Source organism: Lithobates pipiens, unplaced genomic scaffold (assembly GCF_037356315.1).
Source record: "Lithobates pipiens isolate NorthernLeopardFrog02 unplaced genomic scaffold, aLitPip1_a1.2 Scaffold_35, whole genome shotgun sequence".
NCBI lineage: Eukaryota > Metazoa > Chordata > Amphibia > Anura > Ranidae > Lithobates > Lithobates pipiens.
Genome location: NW_027507811.1, coordinates 6473235 through 6497334, shown reverse-complemented (window position 1 = coordinate 6497334; position 24100 = coordinate 6473235). Strand labels below are relative to the sequence as shown.

At 47.5% G+C, this 24100-nt stretch overlaps 2 protein-coding genes across 2 annotated transcripts in view; both read right to left on the bottom strand.

Moving 5' to 3' along the window:
- LOC143955461 (uncharacterized) overlaps nucleotides 1–7417 on the bottom strand; it is a 133530-nt gene extending 126113 nt beyond the window's left edge. Inside the window, exons 1-5 of the mRNA XM_077465504.1 lie at nucleotides 7340–7417; nucleotides 5250–5358; nucleotides 4123–4464; nucleotides 3338–3497; nucleotides 2811–3193 (exon numbers count right to left, since the gene is read on the bottom strand). Coding sequence (XP_077321630.1) covers nucleotides 2811–3193; nucleotides 3338–3497; nucleotides 4123–4464; nucleotides 5250–5333 — 969 coding nt within the window. The 5' untranslated portion in view covers nucleotides 5334–5358; nucleotides 7340–7417. The remainder of the gene's footprint in view (nucleotides 1–2810; nucleotides 3194–3337; nucleotides 3498–4122; nucleotides 4465–5249; nucleotides 5359–7339) is intronic.
- A 4654-nt stretch (nucleotides 7418–12071) lies between these two features.
- LOC143955698 (uncharacterized) overlaps nucleotides 12072–24100 on the bottom strand; it is a 124017-nt gene continuing 111988 nt past the window's right edge. The window contains exons 3-8 of the mRNA XM_077465812.1: nucleotides 16619–16753; nucleotides 16407–16530; nucleotides 16045–16292; nucleotides 15742–15960; nucleotides 14979–15114; nucleotides 12072–14663 (exon numbers count right to left, since the gene is read on the bottom strand). Coding sequence (XP_077321938.1) covers nucleotides 13828–14663; nucleotides 14979–15114; nucleotides 15742–15960; nucleotides 16045–16292; nucleotides 16407–16530; nucleotides 16619–16753 — 1698 coding nt within the window. The 3' untranslated portion in view covers nucleotides 12072–13827. The remainder of the gene's footprint in view (nucleotides 14664–14978; nucleotides 15115–15741; nucleotides 15961–16044; nucleotides 16293–16406; nucleotides 16531–16618; nucleotides 16754–24100) is intronic.

Sequence of the window (24100 nt, the reverse complement as noted above, 5' to 3'; positions counted from 1 at the left end):
GGGTGCTCTTTCCCCATCCAAATGCGTGTCAAAACCAGGGGGCAGGGACTTATAAAGACTTTGCCGAGCCAAGATGAGCGACCGCCAGGAGTCACGTGGATGCAGCGTAGCCGACCAGAACGCTGCCTCCAGGGACCAGGAAACCATAGAGAAACCAGGTTTCTTCTGACTTCCTCTCCAGGCTGTGGTACTGCTCCAGTTGAGCGCCTCCTACAGTGGAGAAAGCAGACTGCACCTGCATACACTCCCCCCGCCCCCCCTTTGAGAGATGCTGCCCTTGGCATCGCAGCATAGTAAGAACAACAACAGCGATAAAAGTGCAATGAGAGTATTGTTAAGGAAGGAGAGTAACAGCAAGTGCAAACAACATAGTCAGAAAATCTTGCAGGAAGTTGCCGACAGTTGGACCGCAATGGGCAACAAGTCTTTTAGCAACGGTTCTTCTTCAGGTAGTAACTCGAGGGGGGTCGCAGGCAGCAAGGGGGGTCACACATACCTTCCACTCTCCTGTCACCTGGGCCCAAGATAGGATCCTCAAACATGTCATACAGTATGTGGTACTGGGTGGGGTTGCTGGGCCTTCTGGGCTTCTGCCATTGGAGCTGCCAGTCTCTGAGTTGGTGGAGGTCAGAGACCTCGAGCTGGGCTGCAGGAACTGGGAGGTCCACGCCTCCCGATCATCGGCAGTCGCCACTTAACACACAAGGTCTCAGCATATTTCGGTGCGCTTCTTTATGGGATCAAAGAGAACAAGTCGTAGACAGGGTTTAGTGGGAAAGGCTGCCCCCATGGGTATGGTATGGGGTGCACACGCACTTGGGCTCCAGCTTACTCCCTCTGCTGCGTTTGGTGTTCTTTACCAACACCCGGTCCATATGTTTCACATGGTCTTCAAATGTCTTGGAGAAGATGATATCATCAAAGTAAACTGGCACAGTTTCAAAGTTGAAGACGCCAAGACATCTTTCCATCAGGGGCGTAACTATAGGGGGTGCAGCAGTTGCGACTGCAACCGGGCCCTGTGATGCAGGGGGCCCATTCAGCCCCCTCTACATATGGCCGGCAGCAGCATAGGCAGCTAGGGGTACCAGTGCACCATGCACACGGGTGGCTGGAGGTGGAGGGTGACTAGCAGAGCTCCATGCTCGACTATCGCACTGACTGCTCTTTAGTTGTGCATTCCCCGCATGACCTGTGTCCTCAGAGTACCCCTTTCCTGCTCCATGCATTGCCGCTCAGTCCGATGTCTGTTCTCCCCAGCCAGAGTCCCCCCCCCCCCCCCGAGTCCGGCCCACACTGCACTGCATACTTCTCCCGGGTAACAAGCTTGGTCATGGTGAGTGAGAGGACCCCATCCTCCACACACCATTACATACCCCCTCCATCTCCCCCTGGGCACAGGGACCCCTTCTCACCTGGGGGCAGTAACTTCATCTGCCCTGGAGAAAAGGACCTCATCTCTTCTGGGGATGGGGACCCCATCCTGCCTAGGGACAGTCCCCCAATGGGGCACCTAAAAATTAAAAAATACTGATACCAGTGGTGGAACTACAGGGCTCACAAAGGTCATACCTGTGACCACGCCCTGGAGTTCCACCGCCGGACTCAGAGGGAAGGGCCCTGGCTGGGGTTCAGGGGGGGCCCTTCATGGTTTCTTGCATCGGGGCCCTGAAGGTTCTAGTTACGCCACTGCTTTCCATTAAACATTGGAAGGTCCTGGGGGGCATGCAGTTAAACTTCAACAGTCCTGAGGGTGCGATGAAAGAGGTATTTTTCCCAGTCTTGATCCAGAACCGGGATTTGCTAGTATTCGCTAGCCAGATCCAAGGTAGAGAAGAACTTGGCTTCTCCCAGGGCCATCAAGGATTCCTCTACCTGAGGCAGTGGGTAGGCATCCCTGTAAGTGCATGCAGTAGGTTTAGAACCGTAGACTGCCATCCTTCAACAGGGGCAGCCCAAGGACTGTGGCTTTCTCAGATCACTCGGCTGTGCAGCATATTGTAGAGCACATCCTTGACCTCTTGGCACAGTGCTGGGGGGATGGGATGGTACTTCTCCTGAACAGGCGCTGTATCCCCAGTGTGTGGATTGGGTGATAGATGGCTTCAATAAACCCGCAATTCTCTGGACTGGTGACAAACACTAGCAGGTGTCTTTGCAGCAGCGGATGAATCAGACTTTTTTGTGGTAGGGAAAAGTATTGGAAGGGAATGTCCAGCTGTTCCAGTAGCAACTTGTATTGGGTCTCGTCCCAGGATGCGGTGGCTGCCTGTAGAGGGGCACATTTTGCCTCTACCCCTGGCTGGGCCTTCGGAGATGCAGTGATGGGGTACCACAAAGCCAAGGTGGCGTGTCTGGGAAGTGCGCTAAGTGTTGTTTCAAAGTTGATGAGTTGCTCCAAGACTCCTCCCTCAGTGGCCCCAGGACAAAGTAGAGTCCACCAGTCACTACTCTGGCCCCAAGGGGTCCTTGTGGGGTTCAATTCATAACTGTGGTCTGCTGTAGCTTCTGTGGACCCCAACAGGGAGTGACCAGGCCACATCTTGGAGGGGTGCCAGGAGTAGCTTTTTGCTTGGGGGGGGGGGGGGGTGCAGACCACCCCTACTTGCACAGGTTGCCTCTTGGCTGCCCTACGCTGGGCTTCATAGGCCTGGAGCACTCTAAGCCACAATGCTCTCAGGCTGCAGCCCAAGGCCCGCCATTCATATTTGGCCACCAGGTGAGGTAAGTCCAGGTTTTTCAAAATGTTCATGCCCAACTCAACAGACACTGCCGGGTTAACTGGGATAATGGGTCACTACTGCTCCCACCCGCTCCTCAAAGGCATCACCCCAGGTGATGCCTTTGATCAGGATAGGTATGTTATTGGCTGCTCTGAGGGATAGCCAGTAGGGGTCAATTTGTTCTTGTGCCCCAAATCTCTGTACATAAAAGTCATACACCATTATGGTGACTTCTGACTCAGTGTCAATCTGGCATGGGAATTCTTGGCCGTTGACAAGGACAGATACCACTGAGCACGGTGCAACCATGGTCTCTGGCTTGCCGGGACTTTGAAGACTCTGCTGACCCAGGATGGCCACTAGGAGTCCTTTGGATGCAGCGTAGCACACAAGACTGCTGCCTCCAGGGACCAGGAAACCATAGAGAAACCAGGATTCTCCTGACTTCCTCTCCAGGCTGTGGTACCTTTCTGGTCAAGCACCACCTACAGGTGAGAAAGCAGATTGCACCTGCCTACAAATCACTTTATGTTCCAGACCCTCAACTCCACCTACCTGATTATGGCGAGGGACGATGTGACCTTCCTGTGTGGAATCCCAGGTATATAGAGGACGGGGACATCTCTCCGGTGGGTGTTTATTTGGCGTTTCCATCATGATGTCCTTATAGAGATCTTTGTGTACTTCCAAAACCTCCTTCATCACTTCATAGTTCACATCCTCCTCTATAAACTCTTCTTTAACAACAACATTATAATCCTTGAGATTTTCACTCTGAAAATAAAAATAAAACATTCATTGTAACAAACATACTTGTGTATAAATTATTACTACCAATAATTGTCAATCATCTACCTGATCACTTTGTGCATAGTTGTGATCTTCCTGTGTGGAATCCCCGAGACACAGAGGACGGGGACATCTCTCTGGTGGGTTTCTGTAGCTGGATGACTCCACCATGGTGTCCTGGTACAGATCTTTGTGTCTTTTTGGAAATGCCTCCATCTCTCCATCCTCTTCTTTTATCTCTTCTTTAATAATGACCTGTGTGGAATCCCTGGAATACAGAGGACGGGGACATCTCTCTGGTGGGTTTCTGTAGCTGGATGACTCCTCCATGGTGTCCTGGTACAGATCTTTGTGTCTTTTTGGAAATGCCTCCATCTCCCTATTCTCATCATCCTCTTCTTTTATCTCTTCTTTAATAATGACCTGTGTGGAATCCCGGGAATACAGAGGACGGGCACATCTCTCTGGTGGGTTCCCATTACTGGATCCATCTGTAGGAAACACACACACTGACTGAATACATTGTTTCTATGTGTTTATCAGATGATGGGGGATGGGTGGAGCCTCCGTACTGCTCTCTCCTTTACAATAAAGTCTCCTCTTACCCGGTGATGTGAGGGGCGGCTGATTGGCCATCATGACGTCCTTGTAGAGATCCTTGTGTCCTTCTAAATACTCCCACTCCTCCATGGAGAAATAGACAGTGACATCCTGACACCTTATAGGAACCTGACACACACAATGATACAGTCACCATCCAGACACATCCCTTGTCTGTTACTGGATAATGTCCCAGAATTCCCAGAATCCTCCTCACCTCTCCTGTCAGCAGCTCCATCATCTTCTTGGTGACTTCTAGAATCTTCTCCATGTTGTGTCTCTCAGGTTTTAGAGAGTCACATGGAGGCACTGTGATGGTCATATGATCACCGGACTTCACAAGAGGAAATCTCTGTATTGGGGAACCAATAGGAACATCATGTTAGAATCCCAGAATCCTCCTCACCTCTCCGGTCAGGTCTGTGTTTTATTAATAGAGATAAGAGTGATGTCATGTGACCTCCCAGAATCCTCCTCACCTCTCCGGTCAGGTCTGTGTTTTATTAATAGAGATAAGAGTGATGTCATGTGACCTCCCAGAATCCTCCTCTCCTCTCCGGTCAGGTCTGTGTTTTATTAATAGAGATAAGAGTGATGTCATGTGACCTCCCAGAATCCTCCTCACCTCTCCGGTCAGGTCTGTGTTTTATTAATAGAGATAAGAGTGATGTCATGTGACCTCCCAGAATCCTCCTCACCTCTCCGGTCAGGTCTGTGTTTTATTAATAGAGATAAGAGTGATGTCATGTGACCTCCCAGAATCCCCCTCACCTCTCCGGTCAGGTCTGTGTTTTATTAATAGAGATAAGAGTGATGTCATGTGACCTCCCAGAATCCTCCTCACCTCTCCGGTCAGGTCTGTGTTTTATTAATAGAGATAAGAGTGATGTCATGTGACCTCCCAGAATCCTCCTCACCTCTCTGGTCAGGTCTGTGTTTTATTAATAGAGATAAGAGCGATGTCATGTGACCTCCCAGAATCCTCCTCACCTCTCCGGTCAGGTCTGTGTTTTATTAATAGAGATAAGAGTGATGTCATGTGACCTCCCAGAATCCTCCTCACCTCACCGGTCAGGTCTGTGTTTTATTAATAGAGATATGAGTGATGTCATGTGACCCTCCCAGAATCCTCCTCACCTCTCCAGTCAGCAGGTAGATGATCTCCAGGGTGAGGTTTAGTATCTTCTCAGTCATGTGACTCCGGTCTTCCGCCATCCTCATTGGTCATGTGATCTTTAAAGTATTCCTGTAGATCAATAATTGATAACAGAGAATGATCTGGACTGTACTGGTTGTACAATATTAGGATGGGGTTGTATGGGGGAGGAGGGTGGTAATATGAGGGTTGCTATCACGTACAATTGGCCCCTATTACGCACGGAGACACAATCAGTCACTGCTTCCTATGTTTTTGGGGTCCTGAAGCCCCATACCCTTCACGAGATATGTGCGATTCCTTTACGTTTTGATACATTTTTGTGGACGAAAATTTTGTTTTCAGAGATTCGGATGTATCCGAATTTCCGAATGGACAACGAATCCAATAAAAGTTATAATGAAAATAATGAATACATTCATTTTGTTTGCTTCATTCAGATCAATTACATTTTCCAATTTGTTCGATAACATAGCCAATCGTGGAGCATAGCTGATTGTTGATTGTTAAGGAGAGAGCGGCCGCAGTGCCCTGAACAACCACGACTCATCTGCTGTCAGCGGGATTCCCTTGTCCCCATGCTGATGAGAACAAAGGCCTCTTACCCACAACCCTTGCCCAGTGGTGGTTGGTGTGCGGGGGGGGGGGGTGACTTATCGGAGTCTGGCAGCCCCCTTTAACAAGTGGCCCCCCCTATGTGAATAAGTATGGGGTGCATAGAACCCCAGACTCATTTACAAAAAAAAAAAAAAGTCAGAAGTAAATAAAAATTCTGAGACAATTTTCAAGAAGTCCTTTACTAAAGAAAACCCCCAAAAAAGACATGCCCCACAGAGTAGATCCAACGTCAATCACGATAAACGACTCGCCCCGAAAAAGGAACAAAAAAAACCCTGCTGCCCGCCGAACACGACTTGTCCTGTGGAGAGATACTCACGAATGACAGGTAAACGTGGGGGGGCGGGGTCAACCGGTGACATCACCAGGTAACCCTGTCCCCATGTTTACCTGTCATTCGACAAGTGTCTCTCCACAGGACATGTCATGTTCGGTGAACGATTTTTTTAATGCGGTTTCGGCATTCATCGTGATTGACGTTGGACGTTTATTTCTTGGGGTTTTCATAAAGGACTTCTCAAAAACCGTTGTTTACTTTGGACGTTTTTCTTTGGTGAATGCGTAGGTGTACTATGTATCCCCTACTCATTCACATGGGTGGTGGGGCCAGGATCTGGGGGCCCCTTATTAATGGGGGTTTCCGGTAAGTCACCTCTCGCAACCCCACAACCACAAGGCAAGAATTGTAGGGAAGAGGCCCTTGGCCTCATCAACATGGGGACAAGGTGCTGTGGGGGGGGGGAGGGAAGCACCCTCCTATGTTGAGGGCATGTGGCCGGGTATAGTTCAGGAGGGGGAGGGGGGCACTCACTCGTCTTCCCCCTTCCTTGGCATTTTGAGCTGCATGCTCGGATAACGGTTTGGTATAGATTAGGGCGGAACCCCCAACGCTGCTTTAAAAAAAAAAAATGTAATGTCAGCACTTGTTTGTTTACATTCTGCTGTCAGCGGGGAATTCAGCTGACAGCAGACGAGTCATGTCACGGCCGCCGGCTCCTTAACAATCAGCTATTCCTCAGAGCGAATTCGGATCGGATTGGAAAAACATTGAATCCTTCCAATTCCAACGAATACGCTAAACAAACGCCTGAAGATGCACAAAAAAAATTCCCGAAAACGAATCTGTTCAACATGACGAATTTGACAAAATTCTTCAATTGACAAATGCATCCAAAATTAAACAAACATTTCCGGCATGCCCGTGTCTACCCTTCACCCTTATAATAATCCTCTGTGGCCCTCAAAGATGTCGAAAATATTTCCATAAGTGGCCCAAATGGCCCCATAAGTGGGGGAATGTTCTGGCCCTGAAGGGGTTAATCTAGGTTTCCACACTATATATGTGTGTATCATCATCTGCTGGAGATAAAAGACATCACAGTGACTATGGAGGAAGAGGACGGAACATGACGGGGGGGTTACTGGGTGTAAATATAAAATAAGATCTTATTACCTCCTCTGATTGCCTCTTTCAGCAACGTCTCCTCTCTACTTCCTCCCGACTCACCTCTCACCCGCAACTTCCTGTTTGTACCTGACATCACTTCCTGTCTGTAACGGAGATCACTTCCTGTCTGTAACGGACATCACTTCCTGTCTGTAACTGACATCACTTCCTGTCTTCCATAGAGACCTTTTTTCTCTATGGTACGAGTGAAATCACCAGTTTGTGGAGCTCAGAGCAACTAAGAATCATCCCATAATCCGAACAATGTTGCCAAGTGTCTCAAATGCTACGGGACAATCCTGGGATACTGGCAACTGTTCCAATGTCTTTGCTTCTCTATGTTTTTTTTTTGTTTGTTTTGTTTTATTGTATGACCCTCATTAACCACTTTCAGACCGGACCATTTTGCTGGTCAATGACCAGAGGTCTTTTTACAATTTGGCACTGCGCTGCTTTAACTGGTAATTGCGCGGTCATGCAATGTTGTACCCAAACGAAATTTGCGTCCTTTTTTTCCCACAAATAGAGCTTTCTTTTGATGGTATTTGATTGCCTCTGCGATTTTTATTTTTTGCGATATAAACGTAAAAAGACCGCAAATTTTGAAAAAAAATGATATTTTCTACTTTTTGTTATTAGAAAAATCCAATAAACTCAATTTTAGTCATACATTTAGGCCAAAATGTATTCAGCCACATGTCTTTGGTAAAAAAAAAGTCAATAATTGTATATTTATTGGTTTGCGCAAAAGTTGTCACATCTACAAACTAAGGTACGTTTTCTGGAATTTACGCAGCTTTTAGTTTATGACTGCCTATCTCATTTCTTGAGGTGCTAAAATGGCAGGGCAGTACAAAACCCCCCCAAATGACCCCATTTTTTAAAGTAGACCCCCTAAGGAAATTGATAAGAGGCATGTTGAGCCCATTGAATATTTTATTTTTTTGCCGCAAGCGATTGAATAATGACAAAAAAAAAAATATATATTTTTTTTTTACACAAAGTTGTCACTAAATGATATATTGCTCACACATGCCATGGTTATATGTGGAATTGTACCCCAAAATCCATTCTGCTGCTTCTCCTGAGTACGGGGATACCACATGTGGTCGACTTTTTGGAAGCCTAGCCGCGTACGGGGCCCCGAAAACCAAGCACCGCCTTCAGGCTTTCTAAGGGCGTACATATGTCATTTTACTCCTCACTACCTATCACAGTTTTGAAGGCCATAAAATGCCAAGATGGCACAAAACCCCCACAAATGACCCCATTTTAGGAAGTAGACACCCCAAGCTATTTGCTGAGAGGCATGTTGAGTCCATGGAATATTTTATATTTTGCCACAAGTTGCGGGAAAATTACAAACTTTATTAATTTTTCACAAAGTTGTCACTAAATGATATATTGCTCACACATGCTATGGGCATATGTGAAATGACACCCCAAAATAAATTCTGCTGCTTCTCCTGAGTATGGGGATACCACATGTGTGGGATTTTTTGGGAGCCTTGCCGCGTACGGGGGCCCCGAAAACCAAGCACCGCCTTCAGGCTTTCTAAGGGCGTAAATTTTTCATTTCACTCCTCACTACCTATTACAGTTTTGAAGGCCATAAAATGCCAAGATGGCACAAAACCCCCTCAAATGACCCCATTTTAGAAAGTAGACACCCCATTTTGGGCTCTAAATTTAGGGGTACACTAGTGAGACTCACAGGTAAAAAAGCACCTAGGCTGTCAGCGACTGTTTCAAAACGCTACAAAAAAAACGGTTAGCGATGGCAGGGATCAGGCCTGACTCTGCGAACGCTGCAGTTATGTGTGTTGTGTTTTGTAAGTGACAGTGATCGATCGATACTGCACTTGGGTGGGCTTGGCGGAGGGGCTAAACGCAGGTGCTAGCAGGTATCTGGGTTGATCCCGCTAACAATGCGTTTTGAGAAACCTAAAATGCTGGCAACGCTAATATAGATCTGATCAGATACTATATTACTAAGGGAGGTGTATGCTTTGCGCGTGGGTGTTAGCGGTACTGGCACTAACCTGACGCTGGGGCGACGCAGACCTTATCTGACCCTCAAACTTATATCACCCGCCGGGTGATCAGGGAGTTAAACCTTTATTAGGTAATAAATGGCGGGTGCCCTGAAACAAAAAAAAAATAACTAACCAACCAGCGTCACCTGTAACAGTTATATGGTGATCACTGGTGATAGGGTTAACTAGGGGGCAATCAGGGGGCTTTATGCGGTAGTATATGGGGGTCCCTGGCGCTATAAAAAGCTGCGGCGAACCTAAATACTTACCTGCCTAACTAGCGTCACCTGTGACACTAATACGGCGATCAGAAAAATGATCGCTTATTAGTGACACTGGCGACGGGGGGTGATCACGGGGTTAAACCTTTATTGGGGGGGTTAGGGGGGTACCCTAGAGCTAAAGGGGGCTAACCCTAACTGCCCTAACAGTTATTACAGTCACAAATGACACCAATGCAAAAAAAAATGCAATTGGTGTCACTGTGACTGGGGGTGCAGGGGTGATTGGGGGGGTGAAAAGTGTGCCTGGCGTGTTCTACTGTTAGTGTAGTGTTAGGTGCAACTCACAGTTCCTCTCTCCTCGGTGCCGGAACGAAAAAGACCAACACGAGGAGAGATTACATCACTTCCTCTGCCTGTGTTTACATTACAGGAGAGGAAGTGATGTCACACAGCATTTCCATTCGTCAGGAGCGATCGCGAGGGGGTGGCCATGAATGAATGGCCGCCCCCTCATCCCGGATCGCTCCTGAACGGATACCGACCGCCGCAGGCACCGGGGGGGGGGGGGCCGATCGGGCCCCCGACCCGCGGGAAGGCAGGGACGTATATATACGCCCATATGCCTGCCCGTGCCATTCTGTCGACGTATATCGTCGTGCGGCGGTCGGCAAGTGGTTAAGATGTATCCAGGACCTTCATCAAGAAGAAGTGTCTAGCATGGGAAAAATTCCAGAGATAAAACGATAATTCTCCCCTCTACAAGACTCTGGTCCGGCCGCACCTGGAGTATATTGTCCAGTTCTGGGCACCAGTCCTCAGGAAGGATGTACTGGAAATGGAGCGACTACAAAGAAGGGCAACAAAGCTGATAAAGGGTCTGGAGGATATTAGTTATGAGTAGGGATGTGCTCAGTGTTCAATTCGAACGCATGTTTCAACTCGAACATCGGCCATTCGTCTGTTCAGCGAATTCAGAACTTTGTGGACCGTTCGCACCAAATTCGTGTGGCACGAACGGTCGACAATGCACTACGCCATCACAGTGCATTGCTGACTCATGATTGGCCAAGCATGCACTGTGACCCAGCACGCTTGGCCAATCACAGCGCCGGCAGCGAGGAGAGCCATAATTGGCCACAGGATGGGACAGTGTGTTCTTTTCTCAGCCATCTGCAGGAGTTAGTGGGTGTTGTGTGCCTCCAGCACAGTATTCACCTGTATCTACCCTTTAATGCTGGTGTTCTCTAATACAGGCATCTGCAGGAGTTAAAGTGGGTGTTGTGTGCCTCCAGCACAGTATACACCTGAAGATACCCCTTATTGCTGGTTTTGTCTGTTGCATAGCTTGCATATTAGCCTTTAAAATTAGCACTTTTTATTTTGAACGTTCGAGTCCCATAGGCTTTAATAGGGTTCTAAAGTTCGTACGAATTTTAGGTCCGTTCGAAGGTTCTGGTACGAACCGAACCGGGGGGTGTTCAGCTAATCCCTAGTCATGAGGAAAGGTTGTGAGCTCTGAACTTATTCTCTCTGGAGAAGAGACGCTTGAGAGGGGATATGATTTCAATTTACAAACACCGGACTGGTGACCCCACAATATATAAATACCGTACTGGTGACCCCACAATATATAAATACCGTACTGGTGACCCCACAATATATAAATACCGTACTGGTGACCCCACAATATATAAATACCGGACTAGTGACCCCACAATATATAAATACCGGACTGGTGACCCCACAATAGGGAGAAAACTTTTTTGCAGAAGGGAGTTTAACAAGACTCGTGGCCACTCATTAAAATTAGAAGAAAAGAGGTTTAACCTTCAACTTCGTAGAGGGTTCTTTAATGTAAGAGCGGCAAGGATGTGGAATTCCCTTCCACAGGCGATGGTGTCAGCGCGGGGGGGCATCAATAGTTTCAAGACACTATTAGATAAGCACCTGAATGACCACAACATACAGAGATATACAATGTAATACTGACATATAATCACACATATAGGTTGGACTTGTGTCTTTTTTCAACCTCACCTACTTTGTAACTATGTATGTATTCTGGCTTATGTAGCCAGTAAGGCGGGATAGGCTTCCCTTGGAAGATGAGTATCCAGGGGTCACCTAAAGGTGGACAAAGTAGGAAATAGGCAGACAGAACGGGGTTGGAGGAGCGCAGAGGACGGTTTTGGTGATCTTATCAGATGAATTTGGTGATGTAGCCCAGGAGTTGTGGATGGTTATGTATGCTTTTGTTGTTGCGTCCGGTCTCAGACATCTTTTCCTAGCCGCTCTTTGTGTGGCTACATGTGAACATCAGCGGCCGCTGTCAGCCTGCCATTAGTTTAAATGAGCTAAACAGGCACCGCTGATCCCATAACCCGGTCATTCCAGCAGCAAGAATCCGTCAGCTGCACCAACCCGGCCATGTGAAGGAGGCCTAATTGTTGAGCAAGAAGATTACAGAATACAAAAATATTTTTGTTACTATAAGTGCATTTTTAATAAATACAAAATGTTACAAAAATATATATATATTACATCTGAAAATGTCATATTTTCCACCTTCATCCAGTAGATGGTGCTCTCCAAGCAAATGAAGCTGCCTTTGCAGGCTGATAACTACTGCACTAAAATGATCAGTCCTGTCATGTAGTCTGATCTCCCCTTCTCTTCATCCACAAGCAATATCTAGATCTTCTCTCACCATGATATTTTCCTTCAAAGCTTCTGCTGAAAATCAGGAGAGATCAGACTACACTGCTAGAGGGACCCAACAAGCAGTGACACCCCCTCCTCCTCTCACCTAGAGGGACCCAACCGGCAGCGACACCCCCTCCTTCTCTATCCTAGAGGGACCCAACCAGCAGCGACACCTCCTCCTTCTCTCTCCTAGAGGGACCCAACCAGCAGTGACACCCCCTCCTTCTCTCTCCTAGAGGGACCCAACCGGCAGTGACACCCCCTCCTTCTCTCTCCTAGAGGGACCCAACCGGCAGTGACACCTCCTCCTTCTCTCTCCTAGAGGGACCCAACCGGCTGTGACACCCCCTCCTTCTCTCTCCTAGAGGGACCCAACCGGCAGTGACACCCCCTCCTTCTCTCTCCTAGAGGGACCCAACCAGCAGTGACACCCCCTCCTTCTCTCTCCTAGAGGGACCCAACCAGCAGTGACACCCTCTCCTTCTCTCTCCTAGAGGGACCCAACCAGCAGTGACACCCCCTCCTTCTCTCTCCTAGAGGGACCCAACCGGCAGTGACACCCCCTCCTTCTCTCTCCTAGAGGGACCCAACCGGCAGTGACATCCCCTCCTTCTCTCTCCTAGAGGGACCCAACCGGCAGTGACACCCCCTCCTTCTCTCTCCTAGAGGGACCCAACCAGCAGTGACATCCCCTCCTTCTCTCTCCTAGAGGGACCCAACCGGCAGTGACATCCCCTCCTTCTCTCTCCTAGAGGGACCCAACCAGCAGTGACACCCCCTCCTTCTCTCTCCTAGAGGGACCCAACCAGCAGTGACACCCCCTCCTTCTCTCTCCTAGAGGGACCCAACCAGCCGTGACACCCCCTCCTTCTCTCTCCTAGAGGGACCCAACCGGCAGTGACATCCCCTCCTTCTCTCTCCTAGAGGGACCCAACCGGCAGTGACACCCCCTCCTTCTCTCTCCTAGAGGGACCCAACCAGCAGTGACATCCCCTCCTTCTCTCTCCTAGAGGGACCCAACCGGCAGTGACATCCCCTCCTTCTCTCTCCTAGAGGGACCCAACCAGCAGTGACACCCCCTCCTTCTCTCTCCTAGAGGGACCCAACCAGCAGTGACACCCCCTCCTTCTCTCTCCTAGAGGGACCCAACCAGCAGTGACACCCCCTCCTTCTCTCTCCTAGAGGGACCCAACCAGCAGTGACACCCCCTCCTCCGCTCTGGAAGTCTTCATTGATCTTTGATTTTCTTATAAAGAGTTTCTTCCATAATAAAGATCAGAGGAGCGCTCAGCCACGTGTTTTCTGAGGTGTATATTAAGGTGAGCTTCTTCCCAGTGTGAGATCTCTGATGTACGGCAAAATATGATCCATATAGAAGACATTTCCCTCAAGAAACTAAATTAACCTTGAGGTTTGTGTGGTTTCTCAGATGTTTCCTAAGACTAGATGTCTGTGAAAAACATTTCTGGCACTCAGGGCAGGAATAGGGCTTCTCACCATGTGAGATCTCTGATGTACCGCAAAACAGGATTCATATAGAAGACATTTCCTGCACTTGGGACCCTAATACACCACAAGGATTGTGTGGGTTCTCTGATGTTTGGTAAGACTTCTGTGAAATGCATTCAGGGCAGGAATACGATTTTTTTCCTCTGTGAGACAGCAGATGTCTTTTAAGATTGGACTGCTGTGAAAAACATTTCCCGCACTGAGGGCAGGAATACGGTTTCTCACCCGTGTGAGATTTCTGATGTGCGTTAAGGTGGCACTTCTGCAAAAAAAAATTCCCGCACTCAGAACAGCAATACGGCTTCTCACCTGTGTGAGATTTCTGATGTGTGTTAAGATGGTACCTCTGTGAAAAACATTTCCCGCACTCAGAACAGGAATACGGCTTCTCACCTGTGTGAGTTCGTTGATGTATAAGAAGGTCTGATTTCCATAGAAAACATTTCCCGCACTCAGAACAAGAATATAGTTTCTCGCCCGTGTGCAATCTCTGATGAGCGGTTAGCTTTCTCTTCTGTGGAAAACTTTTTCCGCACTCAGAACAGGAATGACGGGAATGAAGCCTCTCCCCATCGTGAGATCTCCGATGTATAGAAAGACTTAATTCAGAGTAAAACCTTTCCCCACAAAAAGGACAGGGAAAATTCTCATCACCCCGAATTCCGGCATCATCCCCCACAGTACGAGGTTGCTCAGAGTCGGAGGGATTCCATGGTCTATCCACACTGTGAAGTCCACCATCCATAGTGGAGATCATTGTCTTTTCTCCTCCACAATCTCCTGTGATGTCCTCATCTTCCATTCTACAACCTGGAGATAAAGTGAGACGGTCCTTTGAGGGTTTCTCCATGGCGTGTCCTGGAAAAATATAAAAACATCACCAATAGATATGAGAGGGTTAGTTCACTTCCATCAAGATCCTATCTGGATCAGGTAGATATGAGTGAGGAGATGTTCTCTGTGGAGGTCCCAACCAGCCGGGACTTTTCCCCCCACTTCAGTCAAAGGTTCTTTGGTCCTCCTCCCAGATCACTTCTACATTTACACAGCCTTGTCAGAAGAGCAGGAACCAATGGGGGCTGGGAGGTCCATGCTCTTTACACAACCACAAGCCTAGGCCAATCAGTGAGCAGTAACAGAGCAGAGATAAGAGAAGAATATATGATGGGTCACCTGTGCTGATCTCTGTAGGAGTGTCCTCCTCTATGAATGTCCTCGTCATTCCAGCCTCCTCCGTATATTGCTGATCATCCCTCACATACGTCTCTTCTACTTCACCCTCAACTTTTACGATAATCAGATCTTCACCCTAAACCAACAGAATGGCAGAAAATAACATCTGTAACATAGAAGTATTTATGATGTGAGATCACATAGAAAATATCATCTTGTAGAGTCCACACATCATCTCCACATGTCAGAGTGTTCTCCGAACTTGTATTGCAGAGAATACCAACTACAAACATCCAGAGTGGCAGAGCGCCCCCTAGGGTAACACTCGCAGTTTAATTCAATGCAGAGATACAGCAGGTAAAGTGCCTGTCCTCAGAGGGCGGAATGTGGCCTAGTCGGTCCGGTCCCAAGAAGGAGGCTTCCGTAGAGGATTACATGTCCTTTCCCTGCCAATAATCACCTTCCCTGATAGATGGGTGCTCTTTCCCTACTCTAGACACTTTTCAAAATGTGTGCAAAAACCAGGGGGCAGGGACTTATAAAGACTTTGCTGACCCAGGATGGCCGCCAGGAGTCATGTGGATGCAGCGTAGCCAACCAGAACGCTGCCTCCAGGGACCAGGAAACCATAGAGAAACCAGGTATCTTCTGACTTCCTCTCCAAGCTGTGGTACCTCTCTGGTCAAGTGCCGCCTACAGGTGAGAAAGCAGATTGCACCTGCCTACAAACCACTTTATGTTCCAGTCCCTCGAAGCCACCTACCTGATGATGGTGAGGGATGATGTGACCTTCCTGTGTGGAATCCCAGGAATACAGAGGACGGGGACATCTCTCTGGTGGGTTTATGATATTGGGTGTTTCCATCATGATGTCCTTGTAGAGATCCTTGTGTACTTCCAAAAGCTCCTTCATTACTTCATACTCCTCATCCTCCTCTATAAACTCTTCTTTAACAACATTATAATCTTTGAGATTTTCACTCTAAAAAAAATAAAAATAAAAAATGCATTGTAACAAACATACTTGTGTAGAAATCATAACTACCAATAATTGACACTTATCTACCTGATCACTTTGTGCATAGTTGTGATCTTCACACAGAGGACGGGGACATCTCTCTGGTGGGTTTCTGTAGCTGGATGACTCCACCATGGTGTCCTGGTACAGATCTTTGTGTCTTTTTGGAAATGCCTCCATCTCCCTATTCTCATCACCCTCTTCTTTTATCTCTTCTTTAATAATGATCTGTGTGGAATCCCGGGAATACAGAGGACGGGGACATCTCTCTGGTGGGTTCCCATTACTGGATCCATCTGTAGGAAACACACACACTGACTGAATACATTGTTTCTATGTGTTTATCAGATGATGGGGGATGGGTGGAGCCTCCGTACTGCTCTCTCCTTTACAATAAAGTCTCCTCTTACCCGGTGATGTGAGGGGCGGCTGATTGTCCATCATGACGTCCTTGTAGAGATCCTTGTGTCCTTCTAAATACTCCCACTCCTCCATGGAGAAATAGACAGTGACATCCTGACACCTTATAGGAACCTGACACACACAATGATACAGTCACCATCCAGACACATCCCTTGTCTGTTACTGGATAATGTCCCACAATTCCCAGAATCCTCCTCACCTCTCCTGTCAGCAGCTCCATCATCTTCTTGGTGACTTTTAGAATCTTCTCCATGTTGTGTCTCTCAGGTTTTAGGGAGTCACATGGAGGCACTGTGATGGTCATATGATCACCTGACTTCACAAGAGGAAATCTCTGTATTGGGGAACCAATAGGAATATCATGTTAGAATCCCAGAATCCTCCTCACCTCTCCGGTCAGGTCTGTGTTTTATTAATAGAGATAAGAGTGATGTCATGTGACCTCCCAGAATCCTCCTCACCTCTCCGGTCAGCAGGTAGATGATCTCCAGGGTGAGGTTTAGTATCTTCTCAGTCGTGTGACTCCAGTCCTCCTCCATCCTCATTGGTCATGTGATCTATACAGGTTTCCTGTAGACCAATATTTGATAACAGAGAATGATCTGGACTGTACTGGTTGTACAATATTAGGATGGGGTTGTATGGGGGGGGGGGGGGGGGGTAATATGAGGGTTGCTATCACGTACAATTGGCCCCTATTACGCACAGAGACACAGTCATTGCTTCCTATGTTTTTGGGGTTCTGAAGCCCCATACCCTTCAGGAGATATGTGCGATTCCTTTCGTTTTGATAAATTTTTTGGATGAAAATTTTGTTTTCAGAGATTCGGATGTATCCGAATTTCCGAATGGACAACGAATCCAAAAAAAAGTTATAATGAAAATAATAAATGCATTCATTTTGTTTGCTTCATTCAGATGAATTACATTTTCCAATTTGTTCGATAACATAACCCAATCGTGGTGAATAGCTGATTGTTAAGGAGAGAGCAGCCGCAGTGTCCTGAACAACCACGTCTCATCTGCTGTCAGCGGGATTCCCTTGTCCCCATGCTGATGAGAACAAGGGCCTCTTACCCACAACCCTTGCCCAAGGGTTGTGGGGGTGCGGGGGGGGGGGTGACTTATCAGAGTCTGGCAGCACCCTTTAACAAGTGGACCCCCCCATGTGAATAAGTATGGGGTGCATAGAACCCCCGACTCATTTACAAAAAAAAAAAAAAAGTCAAAAGAAAATAAAAATTCTGAGACAATTTTCAAGAAGTCCTTTACTATAGAAAACCCCCAAATAAGACATGCCCCCACGGAGTAGATCCAACGTCAATCACGATAAACGACCCGCCCGGAAAAAGGAACAAAAAAACCCCGCTGCCCGCCGAACACGACTTGTCCTGTGGAGAGATACTCACGAATGACAGGTAAACGTGGGGGGAGTGGGGTCAACCGATGACATCACCAGGTAACCCTGTCCCCATGTTTACCTGTCATTCGACAAGTGTCTCTCCACCGGACATGTCATGTTTGGCGAGCTGTGTTTTTTTTTATTATTTATATTTTTTATGTGGTTTCGGCATTCACTGTGGCTGACGTTGGACGTTTATTTATTGGGGTTTTTTTTAAAACTGTCTCTGGGTTTTCATTTACTTTTGAACTTTTTCTTTGGTGAATGACTAGGAGTACTATGTATCCCCTACTCATTCACATGGGTGGGGGTGAGGATCGGGGGGCCCCTTATTAAAGGGGGCTTCCGGGTTTCCGATAAGTCACCTCTCGCAACCCCACAACCACAAGGCAAGAATTGTAGGGAAGAGGCCCTTGTCCACATCTATGTTGGGTATAGTTCAGGAGGGGGAGAGGGGGGCACTTACTTGTCTTCCCCCTTTCTTTCTTTTGAGCTGCATGCTCGGATAAGGGTCTGGTATAGATTAGGGGGACCCCCCCCCCACGTTGTTTAAAAAAAAAAAATGGAATATCAGCACTTGTTTGTTTAAATTCTGCTGTCAGCGGGCAATTCAGCTGACAGCAGACGAGTCATGTCACGGCTGTCCGCTCCTTAGCAACCAGCTATTCTTCACAATGAATTTGGATCAGATTCGAAAATACCGAATCCTTCCAATACCAATGGATATGCTACACCAGGGATCTAAATTTAAAGTCCTGAGCTACAAGCCAGGCCTCAAGGGTTACTCGCCACCAGTTGCCCCACCCAGCCCCTACCTTGTTCTGCCCTTAATTCTGCCCCTAATCACTCCCTCATAAATTATCTCTTGAAATGACGCTTAAATGTTTTATGCAGAATTAAGTTACACAAATAAATCAACAACTACTTTGACCTTTGTCCATCACTGCAGCCTCACTGTGCCCAACATTGCAGCCTCACTGTGCCCAACATTGCAGCCTCACTGTGCCCAACCTTGCAGCCTCACTGTGCCCATCACTGCAACCTCACCATGCCCATCATTACAGCCTCACCGTGCCCATCATTGCAGCCTCACCGTACCCATCACTGCAGCCTCACCGTACCCATCACTGCAGCCTCACCTTACCCATCACTGCAGTCTCACCGTACCCATCACTGCAGCCTCACCGTACCCATCACTGCAGCCTCACTGTGCCCAACATTGCAGCCTCACTGTGCCCAACCTTGCAGCCTCACTGTGCCCAACCTTGCAGCCTCACTGTGCCCATCACTGCAACCTCACCATGCCCATCATTACAGCCTCACCGTGCCCATCATTGCAGCCTCACCGTGCCCATCACTGCAGCCTCACCGTACCCATCACTGCAGTCTCACCGTACCCATCATTGCAGCCTCACTGTGCCCAACATTGCAGTCTCACTGTCCCCCACATTACAGCCTCACCGTCCCCAACATTGCAGCCTCACCGTGCCCCTTGCAGCCTCACCGGTGCCAACATTGCAGCCTCACCATGCCCAACATTGCAGCCTCACTGTGCCCCTTGCAGCCACATTGTGCCCAACATTGCAACCTCACTGTGCCCCCATTGCAGCCCCTTACACCCACACCTGTGATAAACAGAACACATCCCAGCACTGGACTGGCCATTCTGTCTATCACAGGCACGGGGTTCAGGAGGAGGCGGGGCTGTGTGTGACGGTGAGCAGAGCAGAGGCAATTTCAATGTAAGCTGTAACAGCGTGCTATTCGCGCTCTGTGACCCTGTGGCTCTCCTCTTCCTCCATGCTCTCTTCCACCGGGGGGCGATCGCTGTGAGAAAACGGCTCCCGATCAACTCCACCCGCCGGCGGTGCTCACGCCCCCTGCTGGCAAGCCCTCATTTTCCACTCGCAAAATGCGAATGGGCGAGTGGAAAATTTGAAACGATGGGCGAAGATACACAAAAAAATTCCGAAAAGGAATCTGTTCAACATAACGAATTTGGCCAAAACGAAATGCTTCAATTAACAAACGCATCCAAAACGAAACAAAAATTTCCGGCGTGCCCGTGTCTACCCTTCACCTTTATGTTTAAGAAAACTTCTATCCTCTGTGGACCTCTAAAAGGAGGAGAATATTCCCATGAGTGGCCCCATAAGCGGGGAATGTTCTGCCCTTGAAGGGGTTAATCTACTCACACTATATATTTGTGTATCATCATCTGCTGGAAATAAAAGACGTCACAGTGACTATGGAGGAAGAGGACGGACATGACGGGGGGGTTACTGGGTGTAAATAGAAAATAAGATCTTTTTACCTTCTCTGCTGCCAATTTCAGCAATGTCTTCTCACCACTTCCTCCCAACTCACCTCTCACCCGGAACTTCCTGTCTGTAACTGAGATCACTTCCTGTCTTCCATAGAGACTTCCTGTCTCTATGGTATAAGTGAAATCACCAGCTTGTGGAGCTCAGAGGAACCACAGCCCCGAGAATCATCCCATAGCGTGAACAATGTTGCCAAGTGTAGATAATCCTGGGATAATGGCAACTGTTCCAATGTCTTTGCTTCTCCAGTTTTTTTTTTTTTTTTTTTTGTATTACCCTCATTAAGATGTATCCGGGACCTTCATCAAGAAGAAGGGTCTAGTATGGGATTAATTTCAGAGATAAAACGATAATTCTCCTGCTCTACAAGACTCTGGTCCGGCCGCACCTGGAGTATACTGTCCAGTCCTGGGCACCGGTCCTCAGGAAGGATGTACTGGAAATGGAGCGACTACAAAGAAGGGCAACAAAGCTAATAAAGGGTCTGGAGGATATTAGTTATGAGGAAAGGTTGTGAGCTCTGAACTTATTCTCTCTGGAGAAGAGACGCTTAAGAGGGGATATGATTTCAATATACAAATACCGTACTGGTGACCCCACAATATATAAATACCGGACTGGTGACCCCACAATATATAAATACCGGACTGGTGACCCCACAATAGGGAGAAAACTTTTTTGCAGAAGGGATTTTAACAAGACTCGTGGCCACTCATTAAAATGAGAAGAAAAGAGGTTTAACCTTCAACTTCGTAGAGGGTTCTTTACTGTAAGAGCGGCAAAGATGTTGAATTCCCTTCCACAGGCCGTGGTCTCAGCGGGGGGGGGGGGGGGCATCAATAGTTTCAAGAAACTATTGGATAAGCACCTGAACAACCGCAACATACAGGGGTCTAGTATGGGATTAATTCCAGAGATAAAACGATACTTCTCCCACTCTACAAGACTCTGGTCTGGCCGCACCTGGAGTATACTGTCCAGTCCTCAGGAAGGATGTACTGGAAATGGAGCGACTACAAAGAAGAGCAACAAAGCTGATAAAGGGTCTGGAGGATATTAGTTATGAGAAAAGGTTGTGAGCTCTGAACTTATTCTCTCTGGAGAAGACGCTTGAGAGGGGATATGATTTCAATATACAAACACCGTACTGGTGACCCCACAATATATAAATACCGGACTGGTGACCCCACAATATATAAATACCGGACTGGTGACCCCCACAATATATAAATACCGGACTGGTGACCCCTCAATATATAAATACCGGACTGGTGACCCCACAATATATAAATACCGGACTGGTGACCCCTCAATATATAAGTACCAAGCTGGTGACCCCACAATAGGGAGAAAACTTTTTTGCAGAAGGGATTTTAACAAGACTCGTGGCCACTCATTAACTTCGTAGAGGGTTCTTCACTGTAAAAGTGGCAAAGATGTTGAATTCCCTTCCATAGGCGGTGGTCTCAGCGGGGGGGGGGGCATCAATAGTTTCAAGAAACTATTGGATAAGCACCTGAATGACTGCAACATACAGGGGTCTAGTATGGGATTAATTCCAGAGATAAAACGATAATTCTCCCACTCTACAAGACTCTGGTCCGGCCGCACCTGGAGTATACTGTCCAGTTCTGGGCACCAGTCCTCAGGAAGGATGTACTGGAAATGGAGCGACTACAAATAGGGGCAACAAAGCTGATAAAGGGTCTGGAGGATATTAGTTATGAGGAAAGGTTGTGAGCTCTGAACTTATTCTCTCTGGAGAAGAGACGCCTGAGAGGGGATATGATTTCATTATATAAATACCGGACTGGTGACCCCACAATATATAAATACCGGACTGGTGACCCCTCAATATATAAATACCGGACTGGTGACCCCACAATATATAAATACCGGACTGGTGACCCCACAATATACAAATGCCGGACTGGTGTCCCCACAATAGGGAGAAAACTTTTTTTCAGAAGGGATTTTAACAAGACTCATGGCCACTCATTAAAATGAGAAGAAAAGAGGTTTAACCTTCAACTTCGTAGAGGGTTCTTCACTGTAAGAGCGGCAAAGATGTTGAATTCCCTTCCATAGGCGGTGGTCTCAGTGGGGGGGCATCAATAGTTTCACGAAACTATTGGATAAGCACCTGAACAACCGCAACATACAGGGGTCTAGTATGGGATTAATTCCAGAGATAAAACGATAATTCTCCCCTCTACAAGACTCTGGTCCGGCCACACCTGGAGTAGTAGTAGTATACTCCCAGTTCTGGGCACCAGTCCTCAGGAAGGATGTACTGGAAATGGAGCGAGTACAAAGAAGGGCAACAAAGCTGATAAAGGGTCTGGAGGATATTAGTTATGAGGAAAGGTTGTGAGCTCTGGACTTATTCTCTCTGGAGAAGAGACGCCTGAGAGGGGATATGATTTCATTATATAAATACCAGACCACAATATACAAATACCGTACTGGTGACCCCACAATAGGGATAAAACTTTTTCACAGAAGGGGGTTTAACAAGATTCATGGCCACTCATTAAAATTAGAGGAAAAGAGGTTTAACCTTAAACTTCGTAGAGGGTTCTTTATTGTAAGAGCGGCAAGGATGTGGAATTCCCTTCCACAGGCGGTGGTCTCAGCGGGGGGTATCGATAGTTTCAAGAAACTATTGGATAAGCACCTGAACGACCTTAACATACAGGGATATGCAATGTAATACTGACATATAATCACACATATAGGATGGACTTGTGTCTTTTTTTCAACCTCACCTACTATGTAACTATGTATGTATTCTAGCTTATGTAGCTAGTAAGGCGGGATAGGCCTCCCTTGGAAGATGAGTATCCAGGGATCACTTAACGGTGGACAAAGTAGGAAATAGCCAGACAGATCGGGGGTTGGGAGTTCCAGAGGATGGGAGAGACTCTGGAGAAGTCTTGGAAGAGAGCATAGGACAGTGATGGCGAACCTTGGCACCCCAGATGTTTTGGAACTACATTTCCCATGATGCTCACCTACACTGCAGAGTGCATGGGCATCATGGGAAATGTAGTTCCAAAACATCTGGGGTGCCAAGGTTCGCCATCACTGGCATAGGAAGAGGCGACGAGGGACCTAGAGACCACAACGTCTTTGGAGGAGCTCAGAGGACGGTTTTGGTGATCTTATCAGATGAATTTGGTGATGTAGCCCAGGAGTTGTGGATGGTTATGTATGCTTTTTTTTAGTATTCTGAATTGTTAGGCCGCAGCTGACTGCATCCGGGCTCAGACATCTGTTCCTAGCCGCTCTTTGTGTGGCTACATTCGAACAGCAGAGGCCGCTGTCAGCCTGCCATTCGTTTAAATGGGCTGAACAGCCACCGCTGATCCCATAACCCGGTCATTCCAGCAGCAAGAATCCGTCAGCTGCACCAACCCGGCCATGTGAAGGAGGCCTAATTGTTGAGCAAGCAGAAGCAATCAAATGGAGAGATGCAGGTGGTAGTAAGCCTAAATTGTGTGTGTGGGGGGGAGTCATAAACGTGATTAACAAAAGGATTCTCGATTGGAGGACAACTGAGGGAAATCTCAGAAGTGTGTGGTAATTAACCCTCGAAATGCAGGTGATTGTACGTAAGATTTTAATGGAGCCAGCTAGATTTGGGTGAAGTCTCCCTCCAGTGCAGGGCCGTCTTTAATATAGATTGGACCCTGGGCAAAAATTTTCTTGGGCCCCCCCCCCCCCCCCATGCAATTTCCCTCTCCACCTACTCTGAGACATACAATAAATAGCAGCTAGACTTAAAATCAGTTTGTATCAGATCAGGCAGCGATTGCGATTGGTTTGCAGCAGTTACAGAATATCATTACTGCTTACCGGCTAGTTGCTAGAGGTTACAGCACACATTACGGCTCACTGATTAGTTGCTAGAGGTTACAGCACACATTACGGCTCACTGATTAGTTGCTAGAGG